The 21,520-nt window shown below is 43.2% G+C and overlaps 1 protein-coding gene across 6 annotated transcripts in view; it reads left to right on the top strand.

The window, feature by feature from the left end:
* The window catches only part of PAG1 (phosphoprotein membrane anchor with glycosphingolipid microdomains 1), a 146,116-nt gene that overhangs the window by 108,542 nt on the left and 16,054 nt on the right, over window positions 1-21,520 (top strand). For all 6 annotated transcript variants that reach the window (XM_064384299.1, XM_012450947.3, XM_012450948.2 and 3 more), the window contains one exon: window positions 20,545-20,749. In XM_064384299.1, the coding sequence (XP_064240369.1) occupies window positions 20,625-20,749 (125 nt within the window). In that variant the 5' untranslated portion in view covers window positions 20,545-20,624. The remainder of the gene's footprint in view (window positions 1-20,544; window positions 20,750-21,520) is intronic.

Genomic DNA, 21,520 nt, shown 5'->3' with positions numbered 1-21,520 from the left:
CACAATGTCTGAAATTTGATCTGATATTTTCTCACACAAACTCATACACAAACTTCTGTCTTGTGGATGTGAGTTGACTGACATGGGTAGGCAAAATTCTTGATGGCTATTTGATGATTTAAGTGATAGAAGTGAAAAACAATGTTTCAAAAGTTCTGGCAGGTAGATTTAGAGGCTTGATCAATGCAAGTTTACATTATCATTAGACTTACCAGCTAGTGCCCAGGATTTCCTGTTGCATCACACAACACAGTGTCTGGTTGTGCCTCTTTTCCTGACATTAAGATTCATCACTGGATTCAGAAGAATCTGCTTCTTTTAAACATTCCATGTATATATAATATATTCAAATGTACAGCTGGTATCTGATTATTTCTCTATTTTAGTTACAGCTGCATTAAATTCAATTATAAATTATAAATCGTAATAGCAGAATCAGCTGCTTCGAATGCAGGAAGATGCAGATTCTTCTTTGAGTATGTTTTTGAATAAAATAAGATTTTGCTAAACCACCCAGGCAAGCAGCAAAAGGAATTAATATTTATTGGGTGCCTACTCTGGGCAAGGGCACTGCACTATGCATGTTGCATGAGATACAAGTGTAGCTGATTCTATGCTGAATGGCAATCTGAAATACTGAAGATACTGAATGGAGCTGACATGCAAACATAGGCACATGTTTGGAAGGCTGGCAGAGTACATTATCAATATGGCTTAAAGCGCTAGTCTAGACCAAACAGAAGTGCCTCAAAATAGTGGTAGTGCCCAACTGTCATTCCATATGTCAGAAGGATTTGTCCTGAAGATATTGCAGCTGACTCCCTGGCCAGTACTCTCAGTATCGTGGTAATAATGGGAGGATAAGATTACAAACAAAAGATCCCAGGCTGTAACGAGTCTACTAACATTAAATGGATGCTTTCTGCAATATACCTCCCATCTCAAGACGACACATATGGAAATGAACAATCACAAGAGACCCAAAAACTTTACCATGGCAGACTGAGGACCCTATGCCAAATAAACATGGTGTTACTCCCAATAAAGTGATCTAAAGAAGCCTCAACACATGATTGGAAGTACAGTTTCAGACATTAATGTCTAGCTGCCTTCTGCTGGAAATGGAAAGGAACAACTAAGATTGCAAAATGTGCAAATGGAAAAGCCCTCTCTAGCAGAAGCTTAGAGCCAATCAGAGGTCAGCAAGGCACAGGCTGCAAAACGCCTTCTCTGCAAAAGTAGCTGGCACTGTGAATCTAATTAAAATCCCAACATGTGCATATTGCATGAGGGACTATAGCTTAAAATAAAATTGCAACCGTACACACTCATTATCTATTAACTATCAGTAGTTACAACCTTAAAGAATACAGGACTATATTTGGTACTATTCTTAGTAAGACTGCAAAGATATGCATTCATTCACTCCATCAATATTTACTAAGCACCTGCTCTGCTGTACGTGCATGTTAGTCCATTTTCATGCTGCTGATAAAGAGATACCCGAGACTGGTAATTTATAAAGAAAAAGAAGTTTAATGGACTCATAGCTCCATGTGGCTGGGGCGTCCTCATGATCATGGAGAAAGGTGAAAGCTATGTCTTACATGGCAGCAGGCAAGAGAAAATGAGAACCAAGAGAAAGGAGTTTCCCCTTATAAAACCACCAGATCTTGTGAGACTTACTCACTACCATGAGAGCAGTATGGGAGAACCACTCCCATGATTCAATTATTTCTCACCAGGTCACTCCCATAACATGTGGCAATAATGGGAACTACAATTCAAGATGCCATTTGGGTGGAGACACAGCCAAACCATATCAGTGCCTTATTTATAGCTGCAAAAACAAACAGGGAGTTTGTGCTCATGAAGTTCTATTCTAGAGGGTGCGCATACAACAATAAACACAAAGGCCAATAAATCATATGCTTTCAGATAAGGATAACAGGAAAGGACAGCAGAGTGATGGGATGAAGGCTGAGTATAGTGGAGTGGAGAGGAGAGCTTTTGAATGGTTGGTCATGCTTTTCTGAAAACATGATCTTTGAGCAAGACTGAAAAAATAAGGAGGAACCAGCTGTATGATGACCTGAAGGAAGATCATTCCAGAAAACAAACAGCTAGTATAAAAGCTCCAGATGGGGGGAAGCTTGACATGGTCAAGGGCTAGAAAGAAAAAAGCACATGAAAGGTCATGATCAAGGATACCAAGGAACCAGCTGAGGCTGGGGTGGTTGGGTCCACCTGCCCCATGAGAATCCATCAATTAATGTTGATCAAACTGAGCTGTACAAATGTACCATGTCTATTTAAACAATGAAGGTCAGTAGAAAAGCTAGAGTAGCCTAAATCATAAAGAAAAGTGATTATCATAATAATGTGTTGATTTCTAGGACATTCTTTCCCTCTAAGAATTATGGATCATTTTGCAAGTGGATAGAGAAATGTATTTTAGATCAGCTTTGACATACAGCCTAAAAACAGTGGTGTGTTACCCTCAAACAAGGAACGGGCCAAGAGATTTTATATATTTCTTGTTGAAAATTTTATATTTGAAAATACTTTTTAAAATGCTATTTTAATTTCTATAATAAATTACAATAAACATATAACTTTTAGGTTATTTTGAGGGATACAGAGAAAAATACATAGACATAATATAGCAAACAAGCAAAAAAAATTGTGGCTCAAAATCCCTATCTTCTGAATCTGAGTCTTTATGTTATGTGAGTTCAGGTACTACCTTCTGGAGTAGATAAAAAACATGATCTGTTTTGGCCTGGGCTTTAAGGATATGCATGTGCAAAACTTTGGTTTATGCGAAGCCCAGCGTAGACTCATTGTGTGGGAAGAGGAACAATGAGCTGTATCTGTTTTATATTGCCACGTCCTGATTCTGACATATTCCAGTACTACAAGAGAAATAAGATGACTTAGCATCTGCTAGTTAAGAGTTTAGAAATATGAACGAATCATCTATATACTCACTGATTCTCAGCCCCAACCATATATTCAGATGCCCTGGGGACACATTTACAAACATCAGTGTCCCGGCCCCATCCCTGACTTATTAAGCCAACTTTGAGAGTTAGGCCTGGGCATTAGTGTATTGTAAAAAGTTTGGGCTGGGTGCAGTGGCTCACACCTGTGTGTGATCTCAGCACTTTGGGAACCCAAGGCAAGAGTATCACTTGAGGTGGGGAGTTTAAGCCCAGCCTAGGCAGCATAGCTAGATCCATCTCAACAACAAATAAATAAAAATTAACCAGATGTGGTGGTACATGCCTGTAGTTCTAGTTACTTAAGAAGCCTAGGTAGGAGGATCTCTTGAGCCTAGGAGTTTAAGGTTATGGTGAGCTGTCTATGATCACGCCACTGCACTCCAGCATGGGTGTCTGAGAGAGACACCATTTAAAAAAAAAAAAAATTACGATGGATAGCGAGGGCTGAAAACCACTGGTCTAATTTAATAGGTCACCATAGTCTTTAGGATAACGTTGGTTTGATTTTAGCCATCTTACTCTTTGTATCTCATATGTTATCATCTGGGTAATACTTAATTCATTATTTTTTTAGAGATCAGAACTTATGGTCCCTAAAGTTAGTTCGATGGGAAAGTCTTTCATTTCTTCCTTCCTTTTTCCTTTTATTCGTTGCTGTTTTGAAAATGTATTTTTCTTCTAAAGCATAATCTGGACATTGAGAACTTTTTAAATCTATAAAGGAATAGTCTATGATAATTAAACTTCAAGTTTCATGTATCCATTATTCAGAAATTAATATCTGCTTCTAAAAATATTGAGGTTGTTATAATAAAGATACATACGGTTTTTTTTAAAACATATAAAATAAAAACTTGTAATTGGCATTGGTGTAGAGAGAGGAAAGAAAGAGCTAGACGAAGGTAATTGCTATAATTAAAGATAATTATAGCTTTGAGCATCCAGCCAGCCATGTGAGGGGAAAAGAAGAAAGGAAATATGATTTTTGTATTTGTAGTTTATCTTTTATACAAAAAGGCAAACTAATTCACCGGGACAGAAAGCCTTCTTCTAAGAACTAAAATCTCTAAGAGTGTATCATGCAGACACATAAAGCTTTATGTTCCACAGAATAGAACAATGTCATTCATAGTCTTATAAGAAATGTGATAAACAAATCAAGATAATTTCTTATATTAATATTTTAGAGAAGCTACCTTTATGACATTAATTTGTCAGTAGTTTCAGCTGCTACCTCAGTCTCCAGCTCGCAACAGTAGGACCGTGCCAGCTGCAGTCCTGGAGGATGCCAGTATTCCGGTGAGCTGTGGCGGGGGGATGTCCTTCAGGTCATCCAAAAGCCATACCAAGTCATAGACTAGAGAGAGCATAGGGCAGAACACCACTCTGTTAGGAAATGTGAGATTGGAATTTGTTCTGTCAGGTTCACCCTACTGTTTTAAATTCTTACTGTGGTTTGAGAACTATATTGCAGTCATATACCTTAGTGTCTTAGATAGATACTATCTTAGATGGCTACAGAATCAGAGAAAGATGTATGATAGATGAGTGGCTACTGAAGAACACCTTACATTGTTCCTTTTTTTTTTTTTTTTTGAGATGGAGCCTCACTCTGTCACCCAGGGTGGAGTGCAGTGAAGCGATCTCAGCTCACTGCAACCTCTGCCTCCCGGTTCAAGCAGTTCTCTATGCCTCAGCCTCCCAAGTAGCTGGGACTACAGGCACGTGCCATCACACCCAGCTAATTCTTTTGTATTTTTAGTAGAGACAGGGTTTCACCGTGTTAGCCAGGATTATCTTGATCTCCTGACCTTGTGATCCACCTGCCTCGGCCTCCCAAAGTGCTGGGATTACAGGTGTGAGTCACTGGGCCTGGCCCAACAGTGTTGTTAATTATGTTTAAAGGGAAGCGGTGTTATCAGTGACTACTAGTGGGCCAGTTGCCCCTAAAGTTTGTTTATTCCTGAAACACTATAACATGACAATTTATTAAGAAGTACAATGGAGTACATTTTTGAGAGTTTGGAGAAAGGCCTAAGATATGTGATGTGAAAAAGACTTAATTGTTCTTGTTTATGGCATAAAAGCTATTGTTTTACCATTCCTGTCTAGAAATCACGTAACATTACAAATAGTTGCTTACAAAAAGAATTAGGATGAAGCCACATAGCTTACATTATTTAATCCAATGGACAAAAATGATACATACTAACTTCTTTTCCCAATAGCAGTAACTAGATGTCAGTGACTACCTTGATTTTCCTAGATGAGTTTCCTTTTTGTCCTAAAAACACATCTTCCTGTCATATTTTGTAAGTATCTTGTTCTTGAAGTTGTCCTGTAATAGAGGCATGAGAAATAAGCACACAGTGACTCTCCCTGGACCAAATTCCACTGTTATATTTCTCATGGTATGCATTGGCAGGGCCACTGCAACAGCTATATAGTGCAAACCTCAGGCCTCTAAGGAGGTGCCACTCACAGAAGTATACTCTATGCCTTTAGCACAGCCAGACCTCCTCAAAGCCTCAGTGGCAGAGAAGCTTGAACTCACATTCCTGACTCCATGCACGAGAAGTTCTTTGAGCTACCGTGTTTTATTTTTTAAGTTCTTCTTCTTCTTCTTTTTTTTTTTTTTTAAGATGGAGTCTCACTCTGTCGCCCAGGCTGGAGTGCAGTGGTGCGATAATCTCGGGTCACTGCAACCTCCACCTCCCGGCTTCAGGTGATTTTCCTGCCTCAGCCTCCTGAGTAGCTGGGATTACAGGTGCCTGCCACCGTGCCCAGCTAATTTTTTTTTTTTTCTTTAGTAGCGATGGAGTTTTACCATGTTGGTCAGGCTGGTCTCAAACTCCTGAACTCAGGTGATCCACCTGCCTCAGCTTCCCAAAGTACTGGGATTATAGGCATGAGACACCTTGCCTGGCCTATTTTTTAAGTTCTTAATAGAACCTTGTACTCCATAAAGATCTGTATTTCTTTTATAATAAATTAACTGAAAATCAAGTAACTTCCACATTTCTAGATGTTTTGGCACCTTTTTCCTGTACTTCCAATACACATCTCTAATATATGCCTGGCGTCCCTACCTGTAAGCCTTGCTGCTTTATCATAGGCCACTCTCTCTCTGCCTCTCAATTGAATGCCTTTAAAATACCCCTTCCAGAAAAGGAGTGAAAACATAGCACGAGAAGTGAAGGGGGCAGGGCTGTTAGAGCCATACCGTGATATTCACTCTCACTGTACAATTTGAAGACTTTCCTTGCTTTCTACTTTCCAAAGAAAGTGGAAACTGGGGGTAGTGTGGCCATATTGACTGCCTTACATACAGAGGGCTTTGAACTCAGCTCGGGGAAGGGCTGTCTTTAAAATGGTAGCTTAATTAATCCATATTCTAAGGCCTCTCCAAAAAAGTTCTTAATACTGTGGCATATAATACATATGATCTTTCAACTTGAAAACCACTGTGACATTCAAAATATAAAACTCTTCGCATTATACTTCAAGACTTTTCATAGACATAGCCTTAACCCATAACTTCCATTTTATTCATGATTTCCAAACAGAAAAAAAAAAAAATAGAAAATCTTGAGGAAGACAGTGTAATTTTCATTTAGAATTGTATTCTTTCAGTGCTTGAGGTCTTGTAAACACATTAGCTCCGTGGCTTTCTAAGGAGGGTCAGTTTTCTGAGTTCTCTCTGTGGACTTCTGGAGTTTCACTGCCTCCTCTCATGGGACCCATATGAGATTAGATTTTTACTTTCACAGGATGAACCAGGGACACAGTGAGGCTTGTCTACAGAAGCAGTGAGATGGAGAGGGACAAGGAAGAGGTGGCACACAGGAAGAGAAGTGCCCACATGGGGAGAGAAGGGGTAGAGAACAGATTCAGGATTGGGCAGTGCAGGACTCACAAGCTCCAGACCTGTGTCCTACAAATGGTTTCCAGTGAATGACCTACTTTGGAATCACTTAGGATGCAAGATAAAAATGCAGATTCTTGGCTTGGTGTGGTGGCTCACACCTGTAATCCCAGCACTTTGGGAGGCTAAGGCAGGCAGAGCACTTGAGGTCAGGAGTTCGAGACCAGCCTGGCCAACATGGTGAATCACTGTCTGTACTAAAGATACAAACATTAGCCAGGGGTCACGGTGCATTCCTGTAATCCCAGTTACTCAGGAGGCTGAGGGGGGAGAATCACTTGAACCCGGGAGGTGGAGGTTGCAGTGAGCTGAGATTGTGCCACTGCACTGCAGCCTGGGTAACAGAGCAAGACTCTGTCTCAAAAAATAAATTAATTAAAATTTAAATTAAAAACTTAAAGTATAGATTTTTGTGCCCCTCTCCAACTCTATTATATCTGGGCCTCAGCCATTTAACAAATTGCCCTATGTGTTACAAGGCAGGATGGGGAGAATGTCAGAGAGTGAGGGATTCTGGAGGGCATCCTTGCCTGGGAAGGACGGCAAGTAAAGCTGACGAGGCTGACAGATGGAGGGGCAGGTGTGCTGAAGGGACCTGCAGGCCATGCGCTCTGGTACAGATGGAGGCTGGGTATTCCGTACGGCCACAATCACACTCATCACTTAAGTTGACAGAACACACACTTGCTTAGAAGTGTTCTGTCCCACTGTTGTGTCTCTCCTAGGGACCCTCCAGTTTTCTCCATGTTGCCTTTTCTATAGGGTCCGAAGTCTTTTTGGCTCTCCAAGGTATTAGCAGACTTTGAAATGAACAAGAACCTCTTCCAAAGAGCATGACTGATTCTGGTCACTGAGTTCCACATTCAGCTGTGTTAGACTGTGAAAGTACAGGATCCGCACTGGTGTTAGGTGTTACTGTTCTGTTGTACCAATTTCCCCCACCTCTGTTGACTTAGCTTTATCTTCCCTAAATTGGACAGTGGAGGAGAGAGAGATTGATGTATTGGAGTACATAAACATATACATACATACATACATACATACACATGTCATTCTCACAGAATTCCCCCTGGATTAAGGCCAGCCACAGGCAAAGAGGTAAAGCAGAAAACATCTGCATGGAAAGCCCCCCAAGTATGTTCCCCCACATCCTGTCTCTCTCAGACACACAAGGTCCCCACGTCCTGGCCTCAGCCCTGTCATCCTTCTCCTTCCCCTCTTTTCCTCGCCAGGTGACTTGGTCTGTTGCCAGTCATTTATGCCTTGGTGTGATTTTGAATGCATGCATCACCTCTTTCATGCATATTTGCTTGTTTAAGCTTTTGCTTTAACTGTAAAGTGAAAGCAGTTTTCTTCCATTCAGAAAGTTGGGGAGGTAGGCTCTATACAGCACCTTCCTGGTCCCTGGGATCCAGCCCGTCCTCAGAGGCCAACTGGCCCTGGCTGTGGTCAAGTGCACGCGTGGGAGGCAGACCTTTCCACCCTCTGAACATGCAAAGGCTGTCTTCGGAATCTACCAGACACATTGGGGACAGTTCTCAGCTTGAAACAACATCAGTCCAAGGGCACTGCAGCTGCATCAATGCCATGGAGCCTCTGCCACCAGGCTAAACAGAATCAAGCAGCAATTATTGTGATTAAATGTTGTTTCTAGTGCAACATGGTAGAAATGAAAGGACATGTGCTTTTTCGTTCTGATTGCCAAGCTTGGAGTTCAACCATAAATGGCTTTTCATTTGTGGTCAAAATATATTTCTGAATTAGGAACTGAATCCTAAACAGTTTTTACCTCTTGCAAAGTGTATAATGGTCCAATATCATCTCATATTCATGGTGTGATTAGAAGATGAAACTGGGCCTGGCACATAGTAGGTATTTATCAATTTGGTGTTTAATGTATGACAGAGTGTCAGCGAGTAGGAAATATCATCCGAGGTGTTAGTCAAGAAACCAGTGAAACCAACCCAAGGTGCAGACTGTCTGTAGTAATAGAAACAGAAAAGGTCTCCAGAATCGCTCATCACATTTAGAATCTCGAGCTTATCAAGTCCTGAGATTAGAAATTAGATAGATCCCTTTCCAACTTGCTTTCTGTGTAAGATTTTCAAAAATTAGGGCATATGCCCGTAAACAGCCTGGAAGCTTCCAAGAGAAGTGTTTTCTTTCTGCATTACCTGTCCATGCACCATCTGCGTGTTTTGGTTCTGTCTTCGCATTTTGTTGAAAGGCTACTCTAAATCTGAATTGTAAATATGTACATATGCCAAGTTCATGTTAATGAAAAAGAGACTGGTAAGTCAGCCCTGCAGCCGGTGTGCAACGGTGGTGTTGCCAGAGTGCAAATGGTGTTTGGAAGAGCTGTTGGGAGTGATTCCTGGCACCGCACGCTGACTAAAAAGGCCGTCCATGGTTTCTCTTCCTGACACCCACTTAACTGGTGTGGCCTCATCGGGTTTGCCTCTGAATTACTAAGACTGTGCTTTCTGGGGAGTTGAAACTATTGATCATATTGAGAATATAAGGTTCTTGCTGGAGCAATATTGGTTGTTATGTGGAAAGCCCTGAATTTTTGTCTTAGACTTTAGGAATCACTGGCAACCTTTATAAAAAGATAGAAGCTGAGAATTCAAAAGAACCCTTAGAAATGACTGCATTTGTCAGAAGAGGAAACTGAGGCATGGGGAGGCTTGGACTTGCTTCAGGCTACACAGCAATTCAGTAGAAAAGAACGGAGCAGAACCTGGTCTGTGCTTCTGCAAAGCAGCAACGTACCCACTCACTGCCATTTTACCAGACTCTGGAGTGGGAAAGAGCTGCCTTATTTTCAAGTTCCTTTATGGGAATCAAGAAGGCTCCTAGGAAACGGAAGCTCTGACTTGATCGTCCCATAATCTTTGAGTAAGCTGAAGGCCAGGTTTCAGCTCCAGGGAGCCGGCTGTATAACCTTCAGCATCTACGCTACTACTACTTCAAATGTAGTTCGCAGACCAGCAACCTGGACATCACCTGAAAGCCAGTTAGAAATGCAGAATCTTGAGCCCCGCTCCAGACCGGCCAAGTTAGAATCTATACCTCAACAAGATCCCAGATCACCATATATGCATATAGCAGCTCTTCTAGAACAGTCTTATCAAACTTCAGGGTGCATCACCATCACCTGCAGGACTTGTTAAAACAGAGGGTGCTGGGCCCCACCCCCAGAGTGCCTGAGTCATAAGTCTGGGGGAACGTCCAGAATTCTGCATTTCAGCAAGTTCCCAGGTACTGCTAACCGGACCACCCTTGGGGAAGTTCCATTCTCCAAGAACCATGACCCCATCCCTTCCTCTGCAAGGGGCTTGGGAGTCATACCCCTTGAGTCATCTGCCTTCCCTGCCCTCTCCTGGCAGAAAGCCGTGAGGATAAACTCTGAACATATATTTTCAAATACAAGTTCTGACTTTCTCTAATCAAGCTAGTCTCTCTTGAGACATTTCCCCAGCCCTAAGTAATTCACAGTAACACCAGTAAATAACTTGGAGGGGGTATGTTTTGAGGATTTTGGTTCTATTTTTTAATGAGTCAAGAAATATTTTTGCCTGGCTATTAATAGTTTTAAAACATCATACAGATAGCCATGATTGAAGCACTGGGTTATAATCTGAGCCACGTTTTTGCCAGTGCTGGGTAAAATATTAACACTGCTTGGTTAAGCCAGCAGTCCTTACGATGGCGGTACATCTGATGGTGTGGTAGAGACCACAGGACGTGTCCTCTAACTTGGCACTAGCTCACAGTGAACTGGCGTTACAGACTCCTCTGTTGATACTCCCTTGGTGTATGAAATGATCATCTGCTCTTAAATTCTGCTTCACCAGTCTTGAGGGTTTACTTTTCCCAGATCAAGCATCTTTTGCTGTGCAGTCCCAGTGAGGTGGTAGCTGTCTGCAGAAAGGGGGCATTTGTAGTTAGCCCAGGCTAAACAAGTGCTAAAAGGAAGTGGATCTTTTTAATATCATGAGCCACGAGTAGGGAATTTGATCGAGAGGCATTTGTGTCAAGCAGTACATTTTTGAACCTCTTGGCAAAGAAACTGAAGTTTGTTTTTTGTTAAGTCTTTTATTATGGAAAGAAAATAGGTGGCTGAATTACTGTCCCTCAGAAGCCAAATAAAAACAGTGCAAAGCAATGCTTAACAGAGTGTGACTGCAAATAGTGCTGGTCTCAGTAAACCGGCCTGCCTGTAAACACCACATCCATCACAGCAAAGCTGGTGGGATGTCTGCAGAGCCCCCCAGATCCCTTGGAAGGAAGTTTATGATTAATGCAGGGCTGGGAGTGAGCAGTGGGTGAACCAGACGGGAGTGAACATTCTTCTCTCTGACGCTAAAACAAGTCCTGATAGAGTGAAGTTAAGACTGCCAGGGAGATGGGTGTGGCTCCCACGTCCTCACCTGTCTGCTGCTGTTCCAGACAGGCCAGACACCCGGAGGTAGTGAATTCATGGGGCTGAAAGCGTGCTGGGTGGTGTTAGAAGAGGAAGTGCTGGGGACAGAGTCTGGGAAGCTGTAGCTGCATGACCCTAAATAAGACCTTGAACCTCAGTTTCCTCATCCATAAAATCGATTCAGTAACATCTACCTTAAAGGGTCATGAGGACAAAATAAAATAACCCCCAGCAAAGTGGCTGGCAGGCCCACAGTCTCTGCTCATTTCCAGTTTTCAGTGTTTTTTATGTCAAGCCTATGAGTCAAAACTGGAATGTAGTGAGCCTCCTGTGGACCCTGGAGGGAACTTGGGAAAAGCCACGGTGATCAATTTTGTGCAGGCAGGAGCACTGTGGAGATCCACCTGCTCTGGCCGGGGGGTCAGGTGAGCAGGCTTTTGTAGGTCTTGTGCCCCCATCAAGTTTCAGCATCACTTGAGAGGACTGAGCAGAAGGGTTTCTTCTAACTCTTACCACCTTTGAAGTCCTGATCAATATGCACTTGCGTCCTTTTCTTCCTCTTAACTGTTAATTTAGCCAATAAATATTAATTGCCTACTCTATGCCACACACTAGGGCTACAGTTATGAACCAGATAAGTCTCTTCGAAGTTCCTCCCTCTTGGAGCTTAGCCCAGCAGAAGAGACATTTGAATCGCTTCATAATTTCAATTTCGAGTAATGCTAGGAAGGAAAAACTTTGGATTAATGCTAGGAAGTAATACTAGGAAGATGGGCCTCAGCTACACCTGAGAGGTGGGAGGGTTTCAGCATCAGGAAAGCTGCCCCAAGGAAGTGAGACTCATGGGATGGTTAGACTCATCAGATGAAAAATGTTGGAAAGAGAGCCAACACTCTTTAAGGCTCCTGTTTCCCTTGAGAAATGGAAGATCCAGCCCCTTGAGGCTTGTGTCAGGAACCTAGGAGCTGGAGAAGGTGTGAAATTGTCATTGCAGGGAGGGGTTGGAAGAACACGAAGCGTGAGGACATGGTGAGATCCTTGAAGTTGAGAGGCCTCCCACAGGGGATAAAGACACCGATATTACGGTGCTGTGACTTTTCTCAGGAGATGTTCAGCTGCTTCAGTGATGATACAGAGAAGCCAAGTGGCTGTGTTCATTCCAGAGTGAAGGATTTGCCTTAAGGCAGAGCATGGTGGCTCACACCTGTAATCCCAGCACTTTGGGAGGCCTAGGCCAACAGATCACTTGAGGTCAGGAATTCAAGACCAGCCTGGCTAATGTGGTGAAACCCCATTTCTACTAAAATTACAAAAAAATTAGCTAGGCATGGTGGCACATGCCTGTAGCCCCAGCTACTTGGAAGGCTGAGGCAGGAAATTGCTCGAACCCAGAAGTCCTTAAAATTAATTCAGTGGCATCTACCCTAAAGGGTCATAAGCTGAAATCACACCACTGCACTCCAGCCTGGGCCATAGAGCAAGACTCTTTCTCAAAGAAAAAAAAAAAAGAATTTGCCTTAGACACACTTAGCTTATTTTTTAATTGTTTGCTTAGTGCTCATCCCTATTATCCTCCTTCTCTCCCGTATGGCATAAGTTATGAATTAAACTTGCAGTTTGAGAATCCATTTGGGAATCATTCTTCCTACAGGAATGTGTATTCAATAAAAATTCCTGACGGGCTCCTATTTCCCAGGTCATAGAGGTGCTGGGAATATGCTGGGAAATGAGATGGAGACATCCCTGCCCTCAAGGGAATTAGATTGGATGAGCCAACATGCTAGGCAGGAAGAAATAGAACCTAAAGCCCAAAATACACAGTGTCTGAAACATTCCATGAAACCTCCTTGTGCAAAGTGAAACCCCATTACCCACGTTCCTTAGGCAGCCAGTGTAGAACATATCACATTAGCCCAAATAGAAGTGCATCTCAGGGTTCTGTCGGAGTGCATGTAATCCATACTTCTAGAAGGACTATGCTCCTGCACTCAGCCTCCCTCCCTCTCTCTCTCTCCTCCCTCTTCACCATGAAAAATGAACCTTTACAAGTCAGGATTTGGGAGAAAGCAGCCTTAGAAGTCATTCCTTGCACATCAAATTCACTTGCCTTTTAACTTCTCTGAAGGCAAAAGTGTTCATAAACAATAAACTATATTATTTCTGCGATGTAGGTTTAATGTATTCTTGAAGACCAGTGACAGCCCCACATACCTCTCCACCAAAAGGGTCAGCTTTTCTGTTTCTGTGCAGATCGATAGGTTTGGTATATGCGAAAAGTGATCAGGTTATGCTGACAGTCGGCCTTGAGGATTTATAGCCTGCTCTTAGAATGAGTGCTGGGCTCTTTCTGCCATGAGCAGTGAGTCCTGAGAGCAGGGTCGGTGTGGTCTGGTGATGTTAAGGCGTTGCAGGTTTCTTTCATTACTCATTCTTAAACTGCTGCAGAAAGAAATGTCAAGATGTCACTGGGTGGGAACATTAGAAAATAATTCAGAAATCTATAAACAAGAAAAGCCTACCTTCCACCACCCTCTGTGCTTTGGGTGTGCTCTGCCCCTGACTCAGCAAAGGATCAAAATAGGGAGATCTTAGTAACAGTGGCGTGTAGGCAAAGCCTTTGTACCTTGCCAGGATGGAACAGTAAACATCTGGGTAGGTGATTCCTATGTGTTTCCTACAGACACTCCTCTGTGCAAAGTTCAGTGTGGCAGGCTTGTCTGTAGCATAGTCCCTGTTACCTGAATGGAAGACTACCTGAATTTATGCACTTTAGCTTAAAACTCTTTCAGGGGGCTTGAGGATTCTGTTGAGAGGTTTATTTTGCCTTAGCCTGTGTGCAGCTGTCAGCGTGCTCACAGGACCCAGGGAACCCACCGAAGAGTCTGCTTCCTCTGCCATCGTTAAATCTGGTTAATTTGGAACCCATAAGGTGTCGTTTTACTGCATGGCTCTCGTGCCTGGTAATGACCAGGAAGGAAGAATTCCCACTGGGATTAGGCCCCTGACCTTATTTCATCCAACAGTGAAGGGTCATGAGTGGAGGTGGTTTCTGTCATGCTTAATTATGTGTCAACTGCAACAGCTGTAAAAAGGTAATGACTATCATTACTGACCTAGACCTGCTTCAAAGGAACTCTAAAGTGTCTGTTCCCAGAGCTAATCTCACTGGCCATCCCAACTCGACCAAATTATTATTTATAGAATTTGCTATGATCAGAGAACCTACCTGTTAAGGATGTTTGGCTAAAGAAATAAATTAGCTGCCATTTGGTCTACACCTTTCATTAATTTTTGTGGCTTTCTTTTCTGTTGGAATTGATCTTGGTGGCTGATAGTGCAGGCTAATGAAGACAATTCAAATGGCAAGCATAAGACACCAACAATAATTGAGCAGCTTTCCTTGAAAAAAGTGCTGCATAGGGCTGAGAACAGAATTATGCTGCCACCTTGTGGTTAAAAGTGACACCTGCTGGTCCGGCGCGGTGGCTCACACCTGTAAATCCCAATACTTCGGGAGGCTGAGGCGGGTGGATCGCAAAGTCAAAACTTCGAGACCATCCTGGCCAACGTGGTGAAACCCCCGTCTCTACTAAAAATACAAAAATTAGCTGGGCATGGTGGTGAACACCTGTCGTCTCAGCTACTCGGGAGGCTGAGGCAGGAGAATCGCTTGAACCCAGGAGGTGGAGGTTGCAGTGAGCTGCGATTGCACCACTGCACTCTAGCCTGGTGACAGAGTGAGACTCCGTCTCAAAAAAAAAAAAAAAAAAAGTGACACCTGCTGTTAAATTAAAAGGTCAGTGGTTTCTCTAGTGATTAAATCACTTATTCATTAAAATGAATAAATGTATATTAAGGGTAAGAGATTATGGATCTTTTGGTCCAAAATCTTTGAAAGAATCCCCAATGAAAGTCCAGTAACCATAAGCACTTTCCTCAAGGCTAAATGACAAGTTCTCACAGTAGTTCAAAATTATATAAAATTGGGGTGGAGATTGAGGTAGTACCATTGCCTCTTTTACAGCAACACTGTATGCTTGTATTATGTTACAGTCTCCAGCCATGACTTTACATCAATGTAGCCAATAATGAAGCCTATTCTATAGCAAACAGAATTAATGTACAACTGTTCAGCTAAATCTATGATTACATTAATATTACCATCTTCTGTGGCTCAATGTGTAGCATTCAGGTGCCAAAATTAAGTGTTAGTAGAGGTACAATTAAAATAAATGGTCCTTCATTGCCCTGTGTTAAATAACTCGAAGAATATTTACACATGTGGTCTGATAAGAGAATATTTTTTAAACTTTGAAGAAATAGGCCAGGTGCAGTGGTTCATGCCTGTTAACCCCAGCACTTTGGAAGGCCGAGATGGGAGGATCACTTGAGCCTAGGAGTTCAAGACCAGCCCGGGCAACATAGGAAGACCTCATCTCTACTAAAAATCAAAAAAGTTAGCCAGGTGTGGTGGCGCATGCCTGTGTTCCCAGCTACTCAAGGGCAGCCGTGAGAGGATTGCTAGAGCCCAGGAGTTGAGGCTGCAGTAATCAAAGCACTGCACTCCAGCCTAGGTGACAAAGCAAGACCCTGTATCCAAAAAGAAAAAAAAAAAAAAAGGCCAGGTGTGGTGGCTCATGCCTGTAATCCCAGCACTTTGGGAGGCCAAGGTGAGTGGATCATGAGATCAGGAGTTCAAGACCAGCCTGGCCAACATGGTGAAACCCCGTCTCTACTAAAAATACAAAAATTAGCCAGGCATGGTGGTGGGTGCCTGTAATCCCAGCTGCTCGGGAGGCTGAGGCAGAGAATCGCTTGAACTCAGGAGGCAGAGGTTGCAGTGAGCTGAGATCACACTACTGCACTCCAGCCTGGGCGACAGAGTGAGACTCTATCTCCAAAAAAAAAAAAAAAAAAAAAAAAAAAAAAAATGAGGGAGAAGAAGAGGAGGAGGAGGAAGAAATAACTTTCTGTGGTTGAATGCAAGTTTATTGAGTCAAGTAAAATAACAGGATTCAGAGAAATAGACTTAAATGTTTTCTTGAAAAAATCATGAGAGATGCTCCTCCAAATGGTTCAGATATTTCTGCTGGAAGAGATAATTCCTGACAGTCAAGACATATTTTACTTGATATTGAATCAGCCAAAAATGAGATGGTCCTTGTGGACCCTAACCATGTCACAGAACAGCACGGCCTTGGGTGGTGGCTTTTCCACAGGGAGCCCAGTTGACACAGTGTAGGGTCTGGAAATGCCACAATTGCCACAGGGCCCTTCCTGTTCAGGGTAACTCTTACTATCCATACGCTGCGCCTCCTACCACTTACTCTCTCTCTCCTCCATCACTCGTCCTAAGAAAAGCCTCCTGGCAACTGGAAAGGACACTAATTTCCCTCCACCTTCCCCTCACTCAGAAGAACAGAATGCGGACCCCCAAGCACTGCACTGAAGGGCTGTAAAACCAACGTATGAGGGTCCAGCCTAGGGGCAGAGCACTGGACCTTCCACATGAGGCCTCTACCCTCAGCCGCTCCAAGAAGGTGAAACACAAAGTGATCTGTGTGCATCTGCGCACATGGGGAGGGCGGAGCTGGTCCACCCAGACACATTTCCCGGGAAGTCCATCTAGACATGTAAGCAGGAGGGTGAGCGGGAGGCAGTCTTGGCTCAGTTGTAGATGAGCTGCCAAAATTTAAGGAGATAGCCAGAGAAGGCATGGGCAGCGGAATTTTGGAAACAAATATCCAGGAAAAAAAAGAGAGAGACCAGGAGAGAAAAATAGCAGCACACAGATCTTCTCCAAAATGGGAGCCGTCCACCCAGGACACCTGCTGTCAAGGATTATGTTAGTCTAGATCCCCTCAGCCACCCCACACACACTCTGCCAGGCCCCCAAAGAGGAGTAGGTGGCAGTTGCTGGTGCAGCCACTCTTGACCCACCAGCACTGCCCACGACCACGGGGACTGGTGTCCCACAGTCCTGCAGAGCAGCACCGAGAGGGTCTGAGAGGAGGAAGCTGCCCCCGCAACTGGGCCCTTTGTCCCTGGGGACTGCAGTGCATCTGACTCAGAAACGTGCACCCGACGATGATCATTCTGTTCACTGTGAGAATTTGTCCACAGTAAGAACTTTGGAAAAAGTCTTTCAGTGGCTTTATAGAAAATTGTAATTGAAGGGGAGTGAGCCAGGAATTTTGATACATTTCCTCTTGGTTCCGTCCTTTATTCAGCAGCTTGTAATAATCCCCTTTCATCCTCTTTCTCCCTGCACTGTCCTAATAGGCTGGGCACCCCACATCTCTCATCATATTCTGTCGACCTCCTTCTGTTAAGAGAGAGAAGAGAGAAAAGAGAAACATGTACAGAAAAGCGAGAGGTGCTAGCAATTCCACGCTAGGTTTCATAGATGGATCTCTGGCTTTTGAATAACTCACACAGCAAACTATTTTCTAAGAACGTGACGTTTTATAAATAGGCATCAATTAATCTGTTGTATGAATGAAGAACAAACAGATGCCTGCACAGGAGATAGATACCTTTTGTCTGTGCTTCCTAAAATGCTTTATGCTTTGGGCCTGTGTATAAAAATGTATTTTATATATTTTCATCAGTCACCATAATTTAGGTGTTTGCTTGAATGCATTTTAAAACCTATTGTGGTGCCAATTTGCAGTCTCCATTTAAAGTGAATTATTCTTTGCATCAACAAATCACAAGAGAAGTGGTGGTTATTTTCATTTGGTTATAGCTTTCTGGGGGCAAACGTGCAAAAGTAATTTTACTTGTTATTACTGTATGTCTGTAGTGTTTACAGGCATAATATACAATCAAACATAGGAAGAAAGAAGTTTGGTGCTACGCAGGAAGCCCTGCATTTATATAATTACCGAGCCTCAGAAAATGTTCATGTTAACTCAAAGATTGAGGAAAAAGCTTCCTCTCTCAGAACGCTTTCCCTGCATATATTGTAGGTAAAAGTCTCTTTTTCTTCAGCTTTTGGATATTCTTTAACTTTGGCCAGGCGCAGTGGCTCACGCTTGTAATCCCAGCACTTTGGGAGGCCGAGACGCGCAGATCAGAAGGTCAGAAGTTCAAGACCAGTCTGTCCAATATGGTGAAACCCCATTTCTACTAAAAAATAGAAAACATTAGCTGGGTGTGGTGGCGCATCCCTGTAGTTCCAACTACTCGGGAGGCTGAGGCAGGAGAATGGCTTGAACCCAGGAGGTGGAGGTTGCAGTGAGCCGAGGTTGTGTCAGTGCACTCCAGCCTGGGTGACAGAGTGTCACCATTTTGGCAAAGGTGGTTCGATTGGACCAAATTATCTCAAGGTGAAACACTGTCACATTTATTTGAATATTCAAAGTTAAAGAATATATTCAAATAAATGTGACAGTGTTTCACCTTGAGATAATTTGGTCCAATCGAACCACCTTTGCCAAAATGGCTTTTATTTTCCCCATTTTAGGAGGCACCCTGGTTTGTTATGAAGCCCCCTCCCCGCTGTCGTGATGTCTGTGCTCAGGGATGGCTGAATACAGTCACAGCTTCATCACTGAAGCAAATGAAAATGTAAATACTGTCTTTTTGAGGAAAATACTGCACTATCATCAAAAAACAAAAATATTTGCTCTCTTCGTGACACTCAAGACCAGCTTAAAGGCTATTTCTTTCCATTTCTAATGTTCTAGAATTGAGCAAAGCAATGTTCTTTAAACAAGGTCTCTGTGATGACAGATCATTTGATATATGACTCCATTTTTAAAATATCCGTAACTCTTAAAATATTTTGCACAAGGAACCTGACTGTTTCTGTCTGGAAGCATTGGGACAGGGTGCAGTGACCCCTGTGAGTCCCAGCATCCCCAAAGTGACAAGGAGCTTCCTTGATGGGCGCAGAGCACAGGCTTTGGAGTCTGAGACAGCTGGACTCATCCCTCCCTGCCACTTAGCTCCTGTGACACTCGGGGGAAGTCACCGCTCTGCTGGTATTTAGCTTCCATCTCTGTAAAAGGGGGATTAACAGCGCCTTCTACACAGGGTGGTGACAGCAATTAAATAAGGAAAGCGTTTAGCAGAGTCGCTGGCACATACCAGGTACGGAAATGTACTAGGTACAGCTCTTATGCTTCTCTTGCAGTTGTTTATAAATAGGTCTTATTTATTGCTAGGGATGTATTCTTAGCACACACTTCATTCATTCATTTGAAAATGCATTTATTGGGTGCTTACAGCAGGATAGTGAAAACATACTTAGAATAAATAACATACTCAGAATAAATAAATGCAGGTGAATATAAAGACATTCTGTTTCATTAGTTTCATTGACCTTAAACCTCCTCAGAGAACAGTGGGTTAGGGAGATGAGAGATGGCAGTGGGGAGTGGGGGCAAATGAGTTGCATTTTTGTAAAAACTGTGTAAGTATTGTTGTATACTGTTGTGATTTTTTTTTAATGGGCCCAAATGAGCATGTTTTATTTGCTATGGAGTACTTGAAATCTTTATTTATAGACATTAAGAATCCATCCAGGCCAGGCACAGTGGCCCACTGTAATCCCAGCACTTTGGGAGGCTGAGGCAGGAGGATTGCTTGAGCCCAGGAGTCCAAGACCAGTGTAGGCAACATGGTGAGACTTCATCTCTACAAAAAATAAAAGTATTAGCTGGTAATGGTGGTGCATGCCTGTAGTCCCAGAAGTTGGGGGTGAGGGGTGGCTCCGGAGAGGATTGCTTAAGCCCAGGGAGGTCAGGGCTGCAGTGATCCATGATTTCCATGATTGTGCCACTGCACTCTGGGCAACAGAGCAAGACTCTGTTTTGAGGAAAAAAAAAAAAAAAAAAGAACAAGAAGAATAGAATAGAAGAATCCACCCCCAAATATATCAAGGTAAGACATCTATTGCTTCAAACACTGAGGCCAGGCAGCTGTATGTTCCTGCTTTCGTTTTCAGGTAAAATAAATAAATAAATAAATAAATAAATGAATAAATAAATGAATAAATAAAGGCCTACACCATGGAGCGGACTTGCTCAGGGTCTAATTTCAACTCCAGTCCAGGGCTCTCCTCAGCATCCAGCACACGCTTCCCTGACTTTGCACAAAGGGCTCGCTTTAGACAGGGACCAGATTACAGATTCTGCCATTTACCCTGGAATTACTCTCCACACACACTGGTCTCTCTACAGGACGCAGCTCTCTGCCCCCATGTCACCACCTTTGAAGGACTGACTGACACCCTCGGCTTGTGCCAGTGCCTGCTGCCACCATGGGGCCCGCGGGGAGCCTGCTGGGCAGCGGACAGATGCAGATCGCCCTGTGGGGAAGTCTGGCCGCTGTCGCCATTTTCTTCCTCATCACCTTCCTCATCTTCCTGTGCTCTAATTGTGACAGGTGAGAACCAGAGTGTGTATACTGGTGCCTAAACGAATACATCCTGTGTACCCAGAAGCATTTATGTGAAAAGCCTGTTAGGAATTGAATCTACCGCAGATCCATCACAGAAACCTGTGTGTTAGGTAGGGTTAACTCCCTTCTCTCTGCTGCAAAGCATCCCAGGACATTCTTTATTCACTTAAGGAAAACCCATATTTGATTTTGCTGGGGAGCAACTAGAAAAGCCCTTATATTTTAAACTTCCCAGAATGAAAGTCTTGCTGTTCTTTTGAGCACACCCTTGTCAAAATGGATTTTGTCTTTTTTCATCAGTGGGCGTTTTGAAATCTTGTGTGGCATCCATCTTTGCTACCATCCCATGGAAGTCACTGAGAATGTTTGCTGCTATGTGGCTTTGGAGGGATTGTTATGATTTAAAATGTGTGATGTAGACCTTCAGTTTCTTAAGAAACAGATTAGCCAGGCACAGTAGCTCATACCTATAATCCCAGCACTTTGGGAGGCTGAGGCCGGTGGATCCACGAGGTCAGGAGTTCAAGACCAGCCTGGCCAAGATAGTGAAACCATGTCTCTACTGAAAATACAAAAATTATCCAGGCGTGGTGGCAGGCGCCTGTAATCTCAGCTACTTAGGAGGCTGAGGCAGAGAATTGCTTGAACCTGGGAGTCAGAGGTTGCAGGGAGCCAAGATTGGACCACTGCACTCCAGCCTGGGCAGCAGAGTAAGACTCTGTTTCAAAAAAAAGAAACAGATTAATTTTCCCAGGA

This window comes from Aotus nancymaae, unplaced genomic scaffold (assembly GCF_030222135.1).
Source record: "Aotus nancymaae isolate 86718 unplaced genomic scaffold, 86718_ANA_hifiasm-v0.15.2.pri h1tg000036l, whole genome shotgun sequence".
NCBI classification, from domain to species: Eukaryota; Metazoa; Chordata; class Mammalia; order Primates; family Aotidae; genus Aotus; species Aotus nancymaae.
The sequence above is the reverse complement of the archived record's forward strand: the minus strand, read 5'-3'. Positions and strand labels throughout refer to the sequence as shown.